The 19,191-nt window shown below is 37.4% G+C and overlaps 1 protein-coding gene across 1 annotated transcript; it reads right to left on the bottom strand.

Annotated features, from left to right (window-relative positions):
* Nucleotides 1–1,687: 1,687 nt before the first annotated feature.
* Nucleotides 1,688–18,517, bottom strand: LOC136691555 (prostacyclin synthase-like). The gene is made up of 10 exons (XM_066664125.1): nucleotides 18,393–18,517; nucleotides 15,481–15,604; nucleotides 14,287–14,462; nucleotides 11,133–11,279; nucleotides 10,432–10,559; nucleotides 8,330–8,505; nucleotides 4,887–5,031; nucleotides 4,217–4,398; nucleotides 2,695–2,846; nucleotides 1,688–2,300 (listed from the first exon to the last, which is right to left on the bottom strand). The coding sequence occupies exons 1-10, from the start codon at nucleotides 18,458–18,460 to the stop codon at nucleotides 2,141–2,143; spliced, it is 1,458 nt and encodes a 485-aa protein (XP_066520222.1). The 5' UTR covers nucleotides 18,461–18,517; the 3' UTR covers nucleotides 1,688–2,140.
* Nucleotides 18,518–19,191: the final 674 nt, after the last annotated feature.

Raw genomic sequence — 19,191 nt, 5'->3', positions numbered from 1 at the left:
TAGATAGATAGATAGATAGATAGATAGATAGATAGATAGAAAGATAGATAGATAGTTGGTTTTAACCAAACTTTATTCAGACATTTGGGTTAACAGGTATAAACAAAGTCACAATAACCTACACGTTTTGTAAAATGTCAGCAAAGGTTTAAATGCAATCAGTGACATTGCAAAGAGCACCCTCATAATGTCACACATTCTCTAAACCATCATGGTACTTCATTACATCATAAAACATTTAATACTGGCCTGTGTCACCCTTTTAAAAAGCAAGTCACAGTCGTGACATGAGTCCACTGAGAGAGAGAGCAGAGAGCAGTTAGTACTAAGAATTACAAACTACAAATGTTTGCAAGTGCAGCAGATGATGTGGTTTTAACAATAAGCTGAGTTTTCTGATTTCCCCAGCTCTGTCTCTGTATGAGGATATTCATACAGTTGAAGTGTGATGTTGAGAGCTTGTTTGGCAGGAAGATGCGCTTCACTGTGAGATTTTAAACTGCACCTACGTAAACAGAGACATCTTAACAGCCCAGGCAGCTCCAGCCAGGGACGGTCAATCTCCAACAGTTTAATAAACACTGTAATGACTTTAATGATCTGAGTTATTGAACGGGACATAAGTGACCTCTTGCGTTTTGATGCGGTGGGATTTGGGAAACTTTGTCTGAGTTTTCTAACTAGGCCATATCCCTGCTGTGGTGGGAGTGGGTGATATTAGCTTCTCTTGGGCAAGAGTTATTACGTAAAGCCAGCAGTTTTTTTTTTACCAGTTTGTAGCAACTGAAATCTTTGAACAAAAGCATAATTTAAGATCCACAAATGAAACACATGAGATTAATCCAGAGGCATCTTTGCTTTCTTTGAAATTTTGCATGAATCAGGGCTACTGTAATGCTGGCTAAGAATAAACCAGACACAACATCTTTGGAAGCATTCAGCTTCTAGTCCAGTCAACAGATAGAATCCTTTCATTAAGGTTCATTGAGGTCAACCATAAAGGCATATCACTGCCAAATGCAGAACCCTGAGCAGGGAACTCTCATGTCCTCTTCTGCTCCGTGTATAGCTTTAGGATTAGTGCTTTGTACAAGGGCACATTGAGAGAGTGCAGTGGAGGAACAGAGATATTACACCCTGCACTTCTGTCACCATTATGAGCCTTGAAAACATTGATCATTAATTTTTGGGATTAGTCAATTGCTAACATATTATGCATGTTTTTTTTGTAAATTCTATGTAAATTACACCCAGTATTTTAACCTACGCGTACACTGAAGGTCTTTAACGGGTGCAGATGATATATTTTATTTTTTGATACACTAGTACACTAACTTACATGAGATGAACTAATGTTTGTGTGGAGCTGAGTCCTGAGTTGTATAGATTCAAACCCAGCATCAGGTCAATGTTTGTGAGGGGTTTTGTGTGTTCTCCCAGTGTCTGTGTGGGTTTTCTCCAAGCCACCCCCCAATCAAAAAACACATGTTAGTATGTGGATCGATTGTGTAAAATGTTCCATATTTCTGAGTGTGTGAATCCCTGTGCTGGGGTGTGTTTCTACCCTGCTCTCAATGATTCTGTGTTGGCTCTGTATGGAATACAACACTGAATAGGATGAAATGAATGGATAATGTATGTGTGGTTTTATGAACAAAAATGGAATTCATTTTTACATAACCACATTATGTAACCATCTTTATTCCTTAGAATATATAATACATACATTTTTCCTGTTTCAGTTACTGATCCTTTAGGATGGTATATGTAAATCCAAATGTACAATAGCATTTTGATTGGCTGCATTGTATGCATTGTACAATTTCATCAGGACCAGAACTAAAGAACCCTGGCCTATTTCTCAGATACATTCATAAAGTACACATTAAACTCTGTGCTCACAAATATCATTACACAAATATTTTCATTAAACAGCATAACATATATACATTTATAAACTCAAGTAAAATATTTAGTACACATTTTATATATAATAAACAACACATAAATACTAATACATTTCAAACTATTTGGAAATATACAATAAAAAATTGTATTGAATTGTATAAAAATTACAATCCAAAGTACATTTTGGCTGAACAGAGATTTTGAACAACATAAAAAATGTACAGCTGGATATTTACTGGAAAGAGGACTGCTTTCTGAATCTATATCGGATCTGAAGCTCCTCGATCGGCTGCAACATTCCAAAACCATAGCGGCTAGCATCCACTGCAGGCATCTGAGCTTTAGGGTCACTCAACTCAATGTCCAGATGAGACAAAACCAGAAATATAAACCTGTACAGCACAGAAAGAGCAAGAGAAAATGAGGTAAATAAATAATAATAATAAATCACCCACCCCCCCCCAAAAAAAATAATAATAAATAAAAATCTCCAAAAATAACTTCACAGAAGCAAATAAAAACATCCTATACTTTTAATTCATTATAATGCAATGTGTTTTGAGCCATTTTTTGTTGGTGAGAGTTATGGCATAGTCTCTACAAAATGAATGATTATCGATGTAATATCCCCACAATGCAATGAAACAAATGTGTGTGTGTGTGTGAGTGTGTGTGTGTGTGTGTGTGTGTGTGCGCTGATGCTAATCTGTGTGCTTAAGGACAGTGTGTGAGCTGCAGGGAGTTGGCCTTCCTGTTGGAACACCCCTTGTCTCTGAGGACACTCACTCTCTGATGGACTGGATGGCAAATAGCTTTCCTACACAAGCGTTGGTGCCTGCTCCCCACGGCATGCTGTAATACTTCACTCTTCGCCCACCTTTGAAGAAGTCTTGCTTTGCCGATCCGTCTACATTCAGAAACCTGTCATACTTGAATTTCTGTGGAGAAGAAAATAATAGAATAGCCATGATTAAGGGATGTGATTTACACACCCACAAACGTCTCCTCATTCCCTCGTACCAGCTGTTGTCAACAAAATGACTCACATGTGGCCAATCAGTGGGGATGGCTGGGTTACCATGGCATTGTCAAAATGACAGCATCAGGTGTGCAGATTTTCCTAACCGATAGCATTGTTAGGGTAATGGTGTCCATGACGCAGACATGTAACTAGGCTGCTTCCCACGCCAATTAGCTTCTTTCTATTATTGCTGCTGCTGCTTAATCCTTCAGGTGTCCCTTGTACTGGGTTAAACCTTTCAAAGGGGTAATCCAGGGTGAGTTTAAACTCAGAGTATGTGTGTGTGTGTGTGTGAGAGAGAGAGTGAGGAGGAACACACTTCCTTATGTAACTCGACAATCTACTTGAAGAGTTTTCCCAGCTCAACTTAAACAATACCGTTATTAGAAGAGTGGATTATACTAGTAGACACAATAGGATTTAAAGCGTCCGTTGAGAATAGCTGTAAAGAGCCAATCAGAAAATACTGCAAGTGGAAAGCCAATATTCTAAAAATGTACTTCCTAAAACATAAACTGCCTGTTAATAATAAATGTGTTATCCTTGTGTGGTAACTAGGGACAATTGAAAATAAGTTTCCTTTCATAGCAACCGTTGCTATGCCAAAGACAAATTTACCATTTGAAATAATTAGAAAGGGGGAGATTTCAGTTTTGGCCAAACAGCATAGATTCAGAGTTAATTTAATATAATATTTACTTTGTGTGTAAAAAGTCATATTGTTAAATCGGGCTGAGTTTATTGTGTGATCTATGTCAAATTGTCAGCGTTTTAAAAAAGGTCAATTACTTCCACCCTGCCTAAATTCAGTCAGCTACAAAAATTAGCCAGTCCAAATTAGCAAAGCATTTTAAACTGGAAACTTGATGTGATTACAAAAACTGCTACCATTTCTCATTAGGTTGAAAAGGACTTTTGCCTAAGTTCTGTAAATCTTGTTCAACTACACCATAGACATACTGATAGGTCTGTATTACTATTTCTATTAGGCCTATATGTGTGTCCACTCCTCAGTTTCTCACTGTCATTTCAGTAGTTCACTAGTTCCATAGTAGTTAAATAATTATTTAAAATAATTTAGGGTCCCATTTGTAAGTGTTGGCTCCACCTGGGTTTGTGTAAGCTGCTTTTGCCACAACATCACTCGTAAAATCACTATAAAATACTTTAGATCTGAACTGAACATAGCGCTGAATAGTAAGTCTTAATATTATTTATTGAATTGCCATTTCACTTATGCTTTTAAAGGGTGGAGTGAATGTGGATGTACATTTCATGGCGGTGTACCTCAGGCTCGTGGTGAATTTCAGGGTCCATCTGTGGGCTTATGAAGGGAAAAAGGCACACACGGTCGCCTTTCCTCACGTCATACTCCTGTCCGTCTGCCATCCGCAAGGTCTTGTGCTGCAGTACCTCACGAGTTATGAAGGGGGCAGCAGTGAGGCGCAGAGTCTCCTCCAAAACACTGTCTGCAAAATCACATTTGAATAAAAGGCTTATCAAAGCTAAAACGCCATAGAAAATAGACTCCATAAGCTCACATAATCTCCTCTCTGGAATTAAACCGTTTGGTTCTACTTGCAACACATAGTCTACATCTCTACAGAAAGACATGTGCTCTACTATTGCACTTGTGGACTCTCCTGTACCCTTGTTCTCCCAGTATTCATGTTTTAACAAGTAGCGTCCTGAGCATGCTGCTGGTCATATTTTTATCAAGTACAGTAATCAACCATGTGCTTATTACATTTAATATTTATTTTAAAATTAAAATTAAGTTCAAATTACAATAGATTTTAACAGTTGAATTTTCAATGCATTAATACACTTTGCCATTCCTTGTATTGTATGGATTTATATTTCACAGGTTGAGAGTGAGGCTTTCTGCTGTTAACAGAAAACAGAGTTGAGCATTTAGAAGCCAACTAGTCTTTGTAAAAATACATATAATACTCACTGAACACAGGTGTTTGCTTTTGTGGGTCAAGCTTAGTGGTCCTGTGCATTGAGACTCTGTTAAACTCTTTTCTGACCTCTCTCATGGCCTCTGAGTGGGTCAACAGGAAGGCCAGGAGCCAGAAGGCTGCGGGACCCACGTTTCCCTGGTAACAGACAATGGCAAACAACATTAGGGCTCAGCACAGTGTAAACAGTAGTAATGTTGTATGCATCAAATAAAGCCAAGGTCAATATATTTCATATCGACTTATTCCACTTCCTCTTTCCTCTGGCTTATTTCTTTGCTCTCAATTCTATTTATGTGACAGATACATTTAAAGCACCCATGTTCAAAACATCATAGGAGTTGTAAAGCTGCAGAAGTCCAGTTTTTAAATCAGATGTCTATAACAATGGAAAGCTGGGCTTACGACACTTAAAATGCAGCATGAAATATATATATTCTGTTGTAAGATGTGGAGCCAAAGTTAAAGCAGACTGGATGAATTAGAGCACAAAAGAAAGCACAGAGTGTGTCCTTAACATGTCCCTTGTCCACTGTAATGATCTACAGTAGTGTTAAACTCTGGTTGTCATCAAAGCACCAGCGCTAAAGGGCTTACTATAAAAGGAGGAGCACTGGGAGCGGGTGGAGGACATAATGTTAAAGGAAAATATAGGTTGTAAGTATAAACTATGGCTAGGACATTTTTATCCAGTGCATGGATGAATAGACAGCACCTTGTGGATGAACTGGAGCTGACATTAGCAGATTGATTTACAACAGTACCTACATTATAAATGGAACAGAAATATATAGGTGTGGACAGAACATGTCATTTGTAGCTCATGATATAAGTAGCTATGTAATGAGGGCAATGGAGGAGTAGAGAAAAACCTATTACAATTTCAGAAAATAAATAAATCTGACATTTTTATGGTCTTATGCATATGTTTGGGCATCCATGATTAAATGACATTAATGAAGTGAAAATAAGTGCAAATCATGTGCAGGAAACTTTCTTCTGTTCATCCATTCATTGTCTTTTACCTCCTATTAAAGTTTAGTGTTGTGGTGGGTCCGGGGCCTACCCTGAATCATTGGGCACAAGGTGGGATCATACACAGGAGGGGGCACCAGTCCCTCACAGGGAGACACACTCACACCTATGGACACTTTTGAATCACCAATCCACCTACCAATGTGTGTTTTTGGACTGTGGGAAGAAACAGGAGCACCCGGATGAAACCCACACAGACACAGGGAGAACACACCAACTCCTCACAGACAGTCACCAGCAGCAGGACTTGAACCCACAACTTCCAGGACCCTGGAGCTGTGTGACTGTGACACTACCTGCTGCGTCTTCTGTATATTCTTCTGTACATTTAAAAGCAAATTTACTCTTTCTGTTTAATTAATATGTTGGGGGAAATTGTATGGAACATATTATAGTAATTTTTATATTTTCAAATATGTTAAACCCAACAAATCAATATATTTTACACACTAAAATGTGTGGAAAAAAATATTTTTTAATATTTATGCATTTACTTTGTGTACATATTTAAAATTTGGTAAAAGAAAACGTAATTTGTGCAGGGTGTAAATTTATGCATACAACTCTGATTAGAAGCTGTAAACACAGGAAATATATATTGCGTTGCTAAACAGCTTGACTTTAAAATGATCCATTCTGTTACATCACTATTATCAATAAGTCTAATGTGAAAGATTTATTTAGTTATATGATCAGATTAGATTCCACATCAAGAAAGACAAAATAATGTAGGATATTTCTACAGTAAGACAGCGCCCTCCTCTGGGTGGATTAGGTAATGTCTGCTCTGCGTGGCTTGTCCTCAGGGGGCCAGTTCCTTGAGGTAACACAGAATGCTGTGTCTAAGGAAATGCTGTTACACTGCTGCAGAAACAACTGCTCCCCTTCACCTCCCATGTCCGTGTAAAATATTACATTATATTTATTTGTCTCACATCTCAACATTGTGTCTTCTTGAACCTTTTTACAACATTTGGTCATTGACATGCAACATTATTAATGGCATGTTAGGACTTTTTCTACAATGACCGTTATTGGAATTATATTACTGCTTAAGCTATGAACTGAACCCTAACCTACTGTGTGGAAAAAACACTAAGTAGAAAGACATTTTACCAACCAATTATCAATAAAATAATGAACTAAAAAAATGAATGATCATGAATGACATGGATTGTCTTGCAGGTTTTTCACTCCAGAAATTCCCTCCTGTCGACATAAAATATTTATGTAGGTCAAAGTTAAATTAAGTGCATTAAACGTTCAGTGAGTCCCTCTGTAAAAGAGCAGTCATTTTCTCAGTTTCTCACATTAAGATACAGCTGTGATACTGACACCTAGTGGCCTTGCTGTATCAGCGATTATACACTTAACCTATTTTTACTTTTCCATGAAGCATAAACTAGTTAATACAGGGATAATTATATATTACTTTGTTTGCTTTATCTTGGTGGTCAAAATGACGTATGTCTTACTCACCACATTATGCATTTGGCTCACAATGCATTCAAACATTTAAATGATTTTCCCCCTTTGTGTTTTCCTCTATGTTTAGGAGGATGTGAAAGTTGGTTAAAATTGTATCTTTTCTTTGGCAGATGGCACATGGGCACAAGATGGAAAATGTTCTGTTGAGTGTGATCTTATTTCAAGAAAGTGTTGTGTTGTTCTACATAACTGTGTTCTTTTAAGAGCAAGTCTGCAATGACAGGAATTCCCTTGGGGCTGTCTACAGAACAAAGAGCTCACAAATCAACAGACCTGTTCAAAACACTAAAAATAACTCTTGCGTCATCATCTATTATATTTGCTTCTGCATAATGATAGATAATAATAGCTTAGCCTCAAAGAAACTACGTGGCTCATCTGACCTAATGAAGTATTTTCATTCATTGCACTCCACTCCATCGCACTTGCTTTCGTCATACTGGAGCCATGTACAGGGTTAGAAGGCAGGGAGTGGGCACCTGTTTCTTACTTTCAGTTTTAGCGTTGTTGTACATATTGTTATTGGGCAAAATGGACTTAAATATAGAAATAATTAAACTTTCAAGATCAAGATTGCAGCTATTAATATTTAGCAAACTTTGCGTACAAAACAAAACTGTGTACAGCTGGAATACGAGATTTATAAGAAGTGGGAATGATTAATCCATGTTGACAGACAGTTGGATGAGCAGGTGTCCACAAACTTTTGAAACAAAGGTGTTTGGACGGAAGGATGATGGATGGACATATAACTAGCTCTCTGTTTATCTATCGACCAATCCATGTGTCTGTAGACCTGTCTATCTATGTATTATTTGTTAGCTTTATGTATGTAGAGATAGATAGACATAGAGAGTAAGAGAGAACATTTGGTCAGAAAAAGGTCAGTAAAGCATTAATGATACTCATCTACCTGTGTGGCCCAGAGCTGCAGCAGCATGGCCTTCCTCTGAGTTTCCTCATCAGCCCCCTCCTCCTGTAGGTGCTTCCTATAGTTCTGTAGCCAGAGACTAGAGCTCTCCCTTAAACCTGCCTGAGCCAACAACTCCCACAACCTCTGCTTCACTGAGCCTGCTGTCTGCTTCTCTCCTACAAACACACACACAAACACACAGATACAGAGAGAGAGAGAGAAAGTTTAGAATCATTAATAGCATTAAGCAGACACACTTACTGAATTATAATTTAAAAAATACAGAGATAGAGGAAAATATTGTGGCTGTCAAATTAAAAGCATGTATCTCAGCAACACTAACTTCAAAAGATAATTTAAAACAGTTTTATTTCAATGGAAAGCGATGTAAAAAATTATATTCCAAGTAATTTTGGAGCATTTCTATTGGTCCATTCATCATGAAAAGTTCACACAATGTGAAGGACATCTGCTGTGCTCAAATGACGTAGTAAACAAAAAATCAGCAAACATGGAGATACAGGTTTTTCTTTAGACAATGGTGATATGAAACACATTGCCCCAAGACTTTTATTGTCGTGCTGAGGTAGTCATACCCAAGCTGGAACAGGATTCCTATTCTGTGGATTGAGGAGAGTGCTGTGACTCAGTACATTACACAAACCAAACATTTACTCACTACAATGGCTTTAAGCAACAGTGAAGTAATCTGACATCCATGAATAATGGAAGTAAACAGAAGTGTGAGAGTTATGAAAGGCTCATTCATAGTCTGAACAGAAATCAAAATACATACGTGTCAGGATTCACAAACGTGATCAAACACAGATAAGTCATAATCTGAGATCATATGTCTTTACGAATGTGAAGACGTGACAGAGACATCGTGAGTGCGAGAATTAAATAATGACGCCTGTGGGAACAAGTGAGCAAGTGAATGAGTAAGAGAAAGAAAAAAAACCCCACACAAACTTGTGGGGCATGTGGGAATTTGCCTCAAATGAAGCAGAGCCCAATAAATGACAATAAACAACACAATTCTCGAAGCAAACTACCTGAGAAAAGGAACTGTACAGGTACTTTATAGTTCATTTTAAGTACAACTAGGGGTCTTAAAATCCAGATGTGTGCCTTGAAGGCTACACCATATTATCTTTAGCCCTTTGTGGTGCAGTTAGTGAGTGAGTGAGTATGTTTGATGCTTTAGATGCTTCACATCTAAAAATCCTGAAATAGGTTGAAATGGGATGCATGAAACCAATATATCTGTCATTTAAATGTAATGTGATACAAATATATTGTCTAACTAAATGTAGTAAAGGCACCCTTAACACCACAGTGACAACTTAGTGCCTTTTGTTCATACAGATTCAGAATCCTGAAATGGAGCACACTAGCTCTGAACAGGTAATGATTTCTGTAATTCTACACAGACACACTGGAGACTGTTATGCAGGGAGTGAATGGCCAGGGTCAGGCAAGTTCAGGTATCGTGGGTGGAGGCATTGTGTCTTTTGCAACAGCAGACGTTAGATCAGATTTAACTGATGACACACTGGATTTAAAAAAAAACCACAATGTACACCAACACAAATGTGTGGAAGAATGACACAGTGGAGACTAATGAGAGCATTATGGGTGTGTAACTGTGAATAAAAACACTTGTAATGTTTTATTGATTTACAAAACGTCATTGCTTTTTTCGTGCCAAGTCTGGTCCATTGTCATTATGTCATTTAAATTCCATGGAAACCGGTCTCCACAAAACACAAGCGGTTGTATCTGATGAACAACAGAAAAAATACAAACGCGTGGCCCAGATACAACATGACTGATTGCATTTGTGGTTTAAAGGAATTAAGCAATGTAGGAAAGTTTTTGGTTCAGATAATCATAAGGGAAGAAATATCTAAGCTCTGTCTTTGACAGTGACCAACATTGTAGTACGTTAACCTTGGTAACTAAAACTGAATAAGCCTGAAGATAATGAAAAGTGTTTTATACTGGGGTCTACTGCAAATCAATTTTAAGATTGTACACTTAAAAATGCAAGGGTTTTCTTCTCACATTATGAAAAGCATCCAGTTGAATTAGATCATTACCAGACTTTAGAGTGGTGCGAGCCATCTTGATCAGGAAGCTGTCAAATTTCTTATATTCCTTGTAGACTTTGGCAGCATCTGTGCAATTATTATTCTCTTCTCCACCAAACAGTGTGAGATATCCAGCTCTAAAATAGGGATAAAAGTCAGGAGAAGACAGATGGTAAAGACAAATCTAACAGGAATCATGACATGATAAACCTTAATAAATCTGATGGACCGTGGAGACCTCCCTGAGTGTCAGTTTCCACTGGACATCTAAATAGAGCTGATCATAAACTAAAGAGTGGGGAACACTACAGATGTCTGTGCCTGTGCTGTGTGAACCACCACTAATGCGTCCATCTGTGTAAATATTTGTACTTCTCTCCAGCTATGTGCTGAAACATGATCTAAATGTTGCTTTTGTCTTAAAAGCGCGTAATAACATGGCTGCTAAATAAACTAAACTAACATATTAGATAATAGGATCCACTGAGAAGCACTGTTATTTACTCTAAGTCTGTCCTCTACTCTTATGGCTTGTTTTTCTTAAAACTCATTCCAAATTCATCATGCCTCTTATTTACAAACGTCATCATGCCTCTTAATTACAAACACTGTCATGCAGAAAAAAACTGCCTGTCTAAACTGTTTAGTAGTTGTGGCGTCAAGTCTTCTGCTTGGGGCATTTTGGAACTAAAGTCTGATGGGTGCCGTACCTAAACAGAAGACTGTAGCAGAAACTGAAAAGCCCGTCATGCTTCCAGTCCGTCTGGTTTTGGGTAGTCATCTCATTTGTCAGCAATGTCAGTAGGTGGTTCTGCATGTTGTGATTGAGGCAGGTGAGGTGTTCACCCTGGAAATATCTGCAGATAGACATGGGTTAAAAGGTAAAACTATAGACAAATGCACAGTCTTAAACCACCTGCATCAAACACAAAGGGAATAAATTCTGATCTTCTCACCTACAGGTTAGAGAACTAGATATATTTTTCTGCTTTGTAGATTAAAGTTCCTCTTTAATTAACTAAATAACTAGCTAACTAACAAGGGGACACAGTAGCTGTGAAATAGTTTTTGGTGATGTTTCGATACCAACAATATTGTTTTTAATGCAATTAAAACATTTACTCATTCATTCATTCGATTGCCAGAGTGGCCACAAAAAATACTAGTGAACAACTTAAATAAATACATTATGTTGCTTCATAAAAAGTTTAACAAAATGGCAAAATTCACTGTACAGACCAATTCTCTCAGTATAGAAACAATCTGATAGTAGGCTTTTTGTGAGGAAGATTCTTTAGGGCCACTGCCCTGTTTGTTATTTTTCAGTGCACACCCTCTTGGCATGAAGAAGCAACCTCTGCAAACAACCCACGTAATTCCCAACAGAACTTTATTTACTTCTGATGGTAATTTTCATGGGTTGTCAGACTTTGTCATAACCTCTAATGGCATGTACCTGCTGCTCTACAACAATGCAGTGAAATGTTTATTCAGCTTTGGGTGACACCTGAGATAAGTAAGCACACCTGGCCCCAGAGTAATCCTGACAGGGTTTTGACAGAATGAACGTCACTGAGGGCCATAACTTCGTCTGTAAAGCTCACAACAAAAGGGATGAAACCCTCAGTGATTATAATAAACCAGTACGTTTCAAACTAATCCTCTCGCCATGAAATTTCCTCCTTATTTAACCTGTTCTGAAGTCAACAGGCCTTTACTCAAAAGAAAGATCTAGAAAAAAACTGCTTAACAATAGCTGTGATATAACACTAACTTTATGACTATGGTTTCAGTCTATTATTTTAAACATTTTAAGAAAAGTTTAATAATTATTGACAGCACAGTTCAGTAATGGGTTCTATGTACTGTTGTATAATAGGTTTCATGGAAAAACTGGAATCATGTACTAAATGGATACACCCCACAAAACAAAATGTGTTTTGAACCAAATTAAAGCAAAAGATTAACTCTGAAACAATACTGCCTGCAAAGTGCCTAAAGCGGAATAGTTTCTAAAACTAGTCTAAAAATCACCAGGATGGGCATGATTTCTCATGTATAATAAAGAAGGCTGCAATTAACTCGTTAAGATTTTAACTAAGTCATTTAGAGGGCTTTGCTGTGAAATGCTGTTTTCACGTCAGATTTGTTCACAGGAGTAGTGACAGGAAACAAGAATCTGAAGAGTTTAAGGCCTTTAAAAGCCTCCTCGATGAAATACGACTATGCTGTCTGTATGTAAATATGTTTTAGATTACTTTACCAAAATCCATATTACAGCATACAAATTTTTTGTTGAATAAAATAACATATTTATGCTGTAAACATTGTACTTCCTGATTTCTATTAGCACCACTGTTTGTGAGTTTCCCTTAAAAGAACATGTTTCTATCAAATTATTCAAATGGTTTATTTTGATTAATGGTTTAAGGTTTTGAACACATCAGTGTTCTGTTTTTTTTTATTTCACTTTAAAGGGTTTAGTATTACGGGTAATCTACTGACATGTGTTGTTCATTCTTACAAATATATGCTTTGTAAACAAACTGAATTGTTGTTGACTTGGCTGTTGGGGAAGTAAACTAGTTTTGTTCGGGTAGTGTTGAAGAACATCCAGGCATATAGAATTTAAGAAACACACCTACTGAGTGAAGGTCAATACAGGACAATACAAGTCTGCTTTTAATTAAGTGCTTCTTTTCTTGGACATTTCTAACTTGTCACACCCAAACACAAATTACACAAAGCCAATGTTAAGATTAAAGGCTTTATGGTTTTTAAAAGGAGCTACTATTACAGGAGATACTGTAAGTGATGTTGCTGACAAATGATAAAGCAAATGTCTATGCAGATAATATTATATAAGTCAGTGGAACTATGGGGCTTTATATATATAATTTATATAAATATATATAACTTATTTATAAGCACTATCTGTAAACATAAAAAACTAAACTATTTGTAAAACTCTTCTGAAATAAAGGGTATTTAAGGGTAGTCAGAGACTCTTCTGAAGAAATATACTCTCCTGGGAAGACTGTAGTGACAAGAGCCTGAGGTTATGTTCTGCTGTTAGATGATTAATATTTATAACCCTCTAGCCCACACCTGGATCATTTGCAGCGGCTTCAAAGTGTGTTACATTTAATTAACCAGTGATTTCTATGAAGATTATACGTTATAATGATTATAAAGCAAAGCTGTTACTCAAATATTTCTTCCATTTATTAGACTATACATTTCAGTTTAAATGTAGGCTCATTCTGAAATCTGTTCAGTTCCACTGCTGAGATTGGACAAGCAAGAAAAGCTACTAAATTGTGGAAATAACTGATATATGAGTTTTCGTTGGAAGGGCTCAGATAACTATGCACTTCTGTGTGCTCTTGAACAGCTTTCTAGAATCTGGTCTGCTTTGCGCATTTTACTACGTTGTACCTTGAACTCAGCACTAGACTCAGCAAGTTGTTATTAATGTAATGAGCCCTGTTTCCAAAAAGTGTCTTTTTGATCGTCTTAACTGCTAAAGGAAAACATAAGTGTCATGCGTGCTCCACCAATTTAGATTATCTTTGATTGGTGGGATTAGCTGCATGAGGTGTGCTAGACAGGGAAAACCCTGCAATACACCAGAAGGAATTTCACCAATGTTGGGAAACACTGTAAACCATTCTGTGTTCTGTTACTTCATTGTTTCTCTACTCCAGGTGCAGAAACCAACTGCCTAGAACAGCTTCATTTTGTCTATATTAACACACCTCATTCAATTAATATCAAAACTCTTGTGTTAGAAGAAGAAATATGTGACTATGTAGTTTTCAAACTGAAATTGAGACTAAAATGAATGAGCATAATTAACTGTACCTTATCGTTATGCTTTTCTCTGAGTCAGGCTTGTGGTTTGGGAGTCGCAGATTGAAAATTCTGTCCATCAGCAGCTGTGCATAACGTGTGAAGTCCAGAGACACTGTGTCCTGAAGAACAGAGTCGTAGGAGTTGGGGTCCAGCAAGACGGTAACATAGCGTCCAGCCACACGAACCTGTGAGGCACATCATTGTTACTGATACTGTAAATGTTAGTGACTCATATAAAGAAGCTTACTTAAAGGCACAATACTTAAAAGTCCAATATTAATTGCAGCATTTCAATTTAATTTAGTTAACAAAGTCCTTTTAAACAATTAAAAAAAACATAAAATACAAAACGGCACTGACCGACCCCTATCACTTTCTGTAGGAATTTTCATTATATAAACAATAAAATATATAAATAATTCATATTTAATGTGAATTAAATTTAATTTAATACTTTTTTAATCGATTTTATCATTTTGTTTTTGCAGCCCTACATACACACATCAACCATGATGGTTTATTCTCAGTGCTGCAGTGACACTGATGTGATGGTGTTGTGTTAGTGAAACAAGTGGATCAGACACAGCAGTGCCGCTGGGGTTCATAAATCAGTGTCACTGCTGGATTAAGAATAGTCCATCAACCAAAAATATCCAGCCAACAGTGTCCTGTGTCCAATGATGAAGGACAAGGGGATGACCAAAACAAACCGTGCAGCAACAGAGCCACTGTCTATGACATGATCTACAAGGTGGACTAGTGAGGTAGGCGTGTCTTACAGAGTGCACCACGTCAGTCTAACTGCTGAGAATGATCCACCACTCAAACCATACCGGCTCTGTGGTAGTCCTGACCATTGAAGAACAGGGTGAAAAGGAGCAAACAATGTATGCAGATCAAGAGATAAACTACAGTCTGTAATTGTAGACCTACAAAATGCTCTTGATTGGTCAGTGGAGCTGAGAGAATGGACAGTGAATGTAGAAACAAAGTGGTGGTCATAATGTTATGGTTGATCTGTGTAAATATATCATTCTGAGCATCAATTTTTTTATTAATATTTTTAATAGATTCAAGGAAAGCTTAACTTATAAGAATTGCATATTCTGAATGGTAAAAAAATCAGTATGCTAGGAAATAAAGAAAAGGCAATTATGCATTAGAGTGCAAGTACACATGATGGACTGATGTGTCCCTTCTTACCGTAAATATGTCACCATGCTTCTGTTTCATTCTTGTTAAGAACTTCGCAGCGTCCTTTCCAAACTCCAGTGCATGTCCCAACCATGGAATAACTCCTTTATCTAAAGGCGGCTCTCGTTTTGACCTGAAGTCAGAGTCATATTTTAGTGTCATAAAAGTCAGTTAAGGTCAGTAAATCATAATGTGCCAAACATTCTGCTACTGGAATGTAGTGTAATGCCAGATCATACCACCATAGTGACATTAAGACATTAAGCAAAAATTTAATCACAGCATCACGTTTTACTGGCTCAGGATGAAGTATCAGTAAGTTCATTCCTGACAAAAGCTGAGGGAAAAACCAAAGCGCACACCAAACTTTTCTCATGCCATCCTTCTCTAAATGTTTATTTTACTTGCTATGAGGCCATCTATCTCTATAATCCAAAACAGACAGCAGAGTATTAAAATCAAATATCTAGTTGATGATTGGTACATTTTGGGAAAACTCTATCCAAGACAGCTGCATACTATGATGGAAAAATATATATCCACAGATGAAGGTAAATTTCAGAGATTATTAACACATATAAGAAAAAAATAGCTGCATAATGATCTATAAACATAAGCCATAAGATTAAAAGCACTGATAAATGTGAATTACACTGGTCTGTTTACATTAAGAACTCTGGAGGACTAGGACACATTAAACAACAAAAGAACAGTCCGTTTTTTAAGGTTAGGTTTTAATAGCAAGAAAAACTTTGACAAGGGCCAAATGTCATATATGGTCAGACTGTTTTGATCAGTACATCTCGAAAATTCAGGCCTTGTGGGCTGTCCCCTGTATGCAGTACTAAACACCTACATAAAAAATCTTCCTCTCCAAGGAAGAACAACCAGTGAACCTGCCAGCAGGGTCATGTGCTCAGTGCTCAATGATATGAGCACAGCAAAGACTAGCCCACCTGCTCCAAAACATCTTTCAAAGACAGCATTAGTCTATTCAGAAATTTGTGCTACATTAGCTCATCTACGGGATTGGAACTAACAGGTCACAGTTCACTCCTTCAAGCATATCAATAAGCCCTGGGTGTCTATGTTATAGTGATGGGAATTTCGGCTCTTTTTGGGGAGCCGGCTCTTTTGGCTCGGCTCTTCATAAAGAGCCGGCTCTTTCAGCTCCTAAATATCTCTTTGTTTTACCACTTATTTCCACTGGTACAGAACAATATTACCTACATTTTACATGACTATATGGACAAAATATTATTGTTCAATATTAAAAATAATAAATAGTGTTGCAATGGCCAATTGTTTTTATGGCTGTCTTGTAATAACTCACTGATTGCACTCACACATTTAATTGTATAAATAACTGGATTTTATTTAAACACCTTAAAAAATCACTTATAAACTCTGAAATATAGCCAATGGAACCCAAAAGGTAGGTATTACAAAATAGCTTATTAAATTAAATAATCATTCATTTCTGGGTAATTAAATAAACACATACTCTGCAAAGTGCAAAACAGCAGCATTCAACGGTAGTGATTAAAACAACCACAACTGTCAACAAACATTCAACTAATTTAACATTTTCTTCAACTATTTTTTGGAAGGCAGATTGGTATTCAGGAAAACCAAGTGTCTCAGCTCGGAGGGTTGGAGAGTTGGAGCTTGCTTGTTGTTCTCTGATTGGTTGAATGACAAGCCTTAGAAAAAAATGGCTCGGTCTTAGACGGGAACCGGCTCTCATCGTTCACTTACAAGAGCCGGCTCTTTGAACCGGTTCGTTCGCGAGCGACACATCACTATGTTACGTATTCACCAGTAGTCCTTCCTTGGGCCACATTTCGAACTACTGCATGTCAGGAATATCCTACAAGACCCAGTTTGGTCCTTGTCTTCCCAAATGTAGCAGTGTTTCATGATATAAAGTGCTATTTAATTTCAAAATGATTTTGATTTGTTTGATTGGACTGATTTCTTCTCTTAAAATGGTGTTTAACAGAACACCAAAGTTAACCAAAGCCAAAAATCTTATTTTAAACCCCTTTAAAACACAGTGGAACCTCTACTAACGAACGCCTATACTAACGAACTTTCCAAGATACGAACCGGGCATTTGAATATTTGCTTGCCTCCACCAAGGAACCACGACTCCCGAGCCTCGGAACGAACCCGAGCCAGTGGCCTGGAAATGGCCACTGACCCCAATAGGCGAATCTCCCAGCGCGTCCAGACTTGAGTGAGCTTTTAAGATTAGCAAATTGTAGTTTTAGCAATTTGGCATTATTGTAAATAGCAGACATCGAAATTCATCCTAAGTTAAGCCGTATCTACGCGTCGTCTCCACACATTCACCGCCTACTCTCCGTTATTACCCCCCCCCCCCCCCCTCCCGTCATACAGCCAGTGCCTGTGTTACTCTTCAAGGTAGTGATGTGTAACCATTTAAAACTTTTATTGGGGAAAATTGACTCGAGAAACGAACTTTTCTACTTACGAATCGGGTCACGGAACGGATCAAGTTCGTAGGTAGACGTTCCACTGTATTGCACATGTATTGCACCACGGTGTGTGCTGTTGTAGAGAGGTTTTGTGTTTTCAAATAGGCTGCTCATATGGTCCCTACGTTTAGTATCTGGACCACATATGGCTGTACTGTCTGAGTTATTATCAAAACATGACACTTAAAATAGCTAAACCGATATCATTACACCATTATTGCATTACAACTGTATAATGGTTTTACCAGACCGCTTTATCTTTAATGAAAGAGGAAATACTACAGTTGCCACTCCACATTACAGTAAGCCGGACCTTAGTCTTGTCCAAAACATTTCAGTTGTTTTTATGAACAGCAGTTTGGAAATATGTTTACTCAACTCAGTAATTTTAGTAAATTTTAAACAAAAAACAGGACTCACCGCGTTCGAGTTGAAAGAAAGTAAAAAAAGAGGATAACGTTGACGAGGAGCAGAATTGTCCAAATCATGATCCTAGTCTTTTTTATTTATAATTATTTTGCTCTCTGAAGTGAACTGATGAAGCTACTGAGTGAGGTGAGCTGTGAGAGAGCCGCTTTTATTTAAAACTTCCTCCCCCTATGGGCTGGACTTGGATAGGACAGAGTGTGTGTGTGTCTTATATTGTTCATTTAGACTATTCTACCAATCCCTTGTCGGTCTATATTTTAATGGACTTACAATCACTCCAGAACATGGCTGTGATATGAATGGCTCCTATGTAGGCAGCTAAATACTGTGCTGCTCAGCAGGATTACTGAAAATCCCACATGTACCTCCTCAGTGAGAGGTACATGATGGCCATGCAAAACAAATTAAACAATAATAATCCAGGAATATTTATCATATTTAAAGATTTACCAAAAATGCAGAGAAGGGATGGGCAATTAAGGCCATCCTTCTTCCCTTAAACCACATACTATACAATTATTCTACAGTACATAATATCATGTAGTATTATATTATATAATAATATACTACATGTCACTGTACCATATTTTACTTTGGGACTGGGGGTGTAAAATTTAGGGATTTCACACAGCTCAGCTATCAGTAGTAACACACCATGCTGTACTGTACAGCAGTTTACAATACTTTACTGTATAATATACAGTTTTCTGTGTAATACATTATTTAAATTAGTGTCAGCAATAATTATCATGTAATGTAAGAAATATGTGCCGGATATAATAAAGTGGAG

This window comes from Hoplias malabaricus, chromosome 3, assembly GCF_029633855.1.
Source record: "Hoplias malabaricus isolate fHopMal1 chromosome 3, fHopMal1.hap1, whole genome shotgun sequence".
Lineage (NCBI taxonomy): Eukaryota > Metazoa > Chordata > Actinopteri > Characiformes > Erythrinidae > Hoplias > Hoplias malabaricus.
The sequence above is the reverse complement of the archived record's forward strand: the minus strand, read 5'-3'. Positions and strand labels throughout refer to the sequence as shown.

Excerpts from the sequence above, each read along its gene's own strand:
- LOC136691555 (XM_066664125.1), bottom strand. The coding sequence starts at position 18,460 with ATGATTTGGACAATTCTGCTCCTCGTCAACGTTATCCTCTTTTTTTAC. Across the intron at positions 11,280-14,286 it reads GAGAAAAGCATAACGATAAG|ATATTTCCAGGGTGAACACC; the intron begins GTACAGTTAATT and ends GTCTATCTGCAG. Across the intron at positions 5,032-8,329 it reads TGCAGCTCTGGGCCACACAG|GGAAACGTGGGTCCCGCAGC; the intron begins GTAGATGAGTAT and ends GTCTGTTACCAG.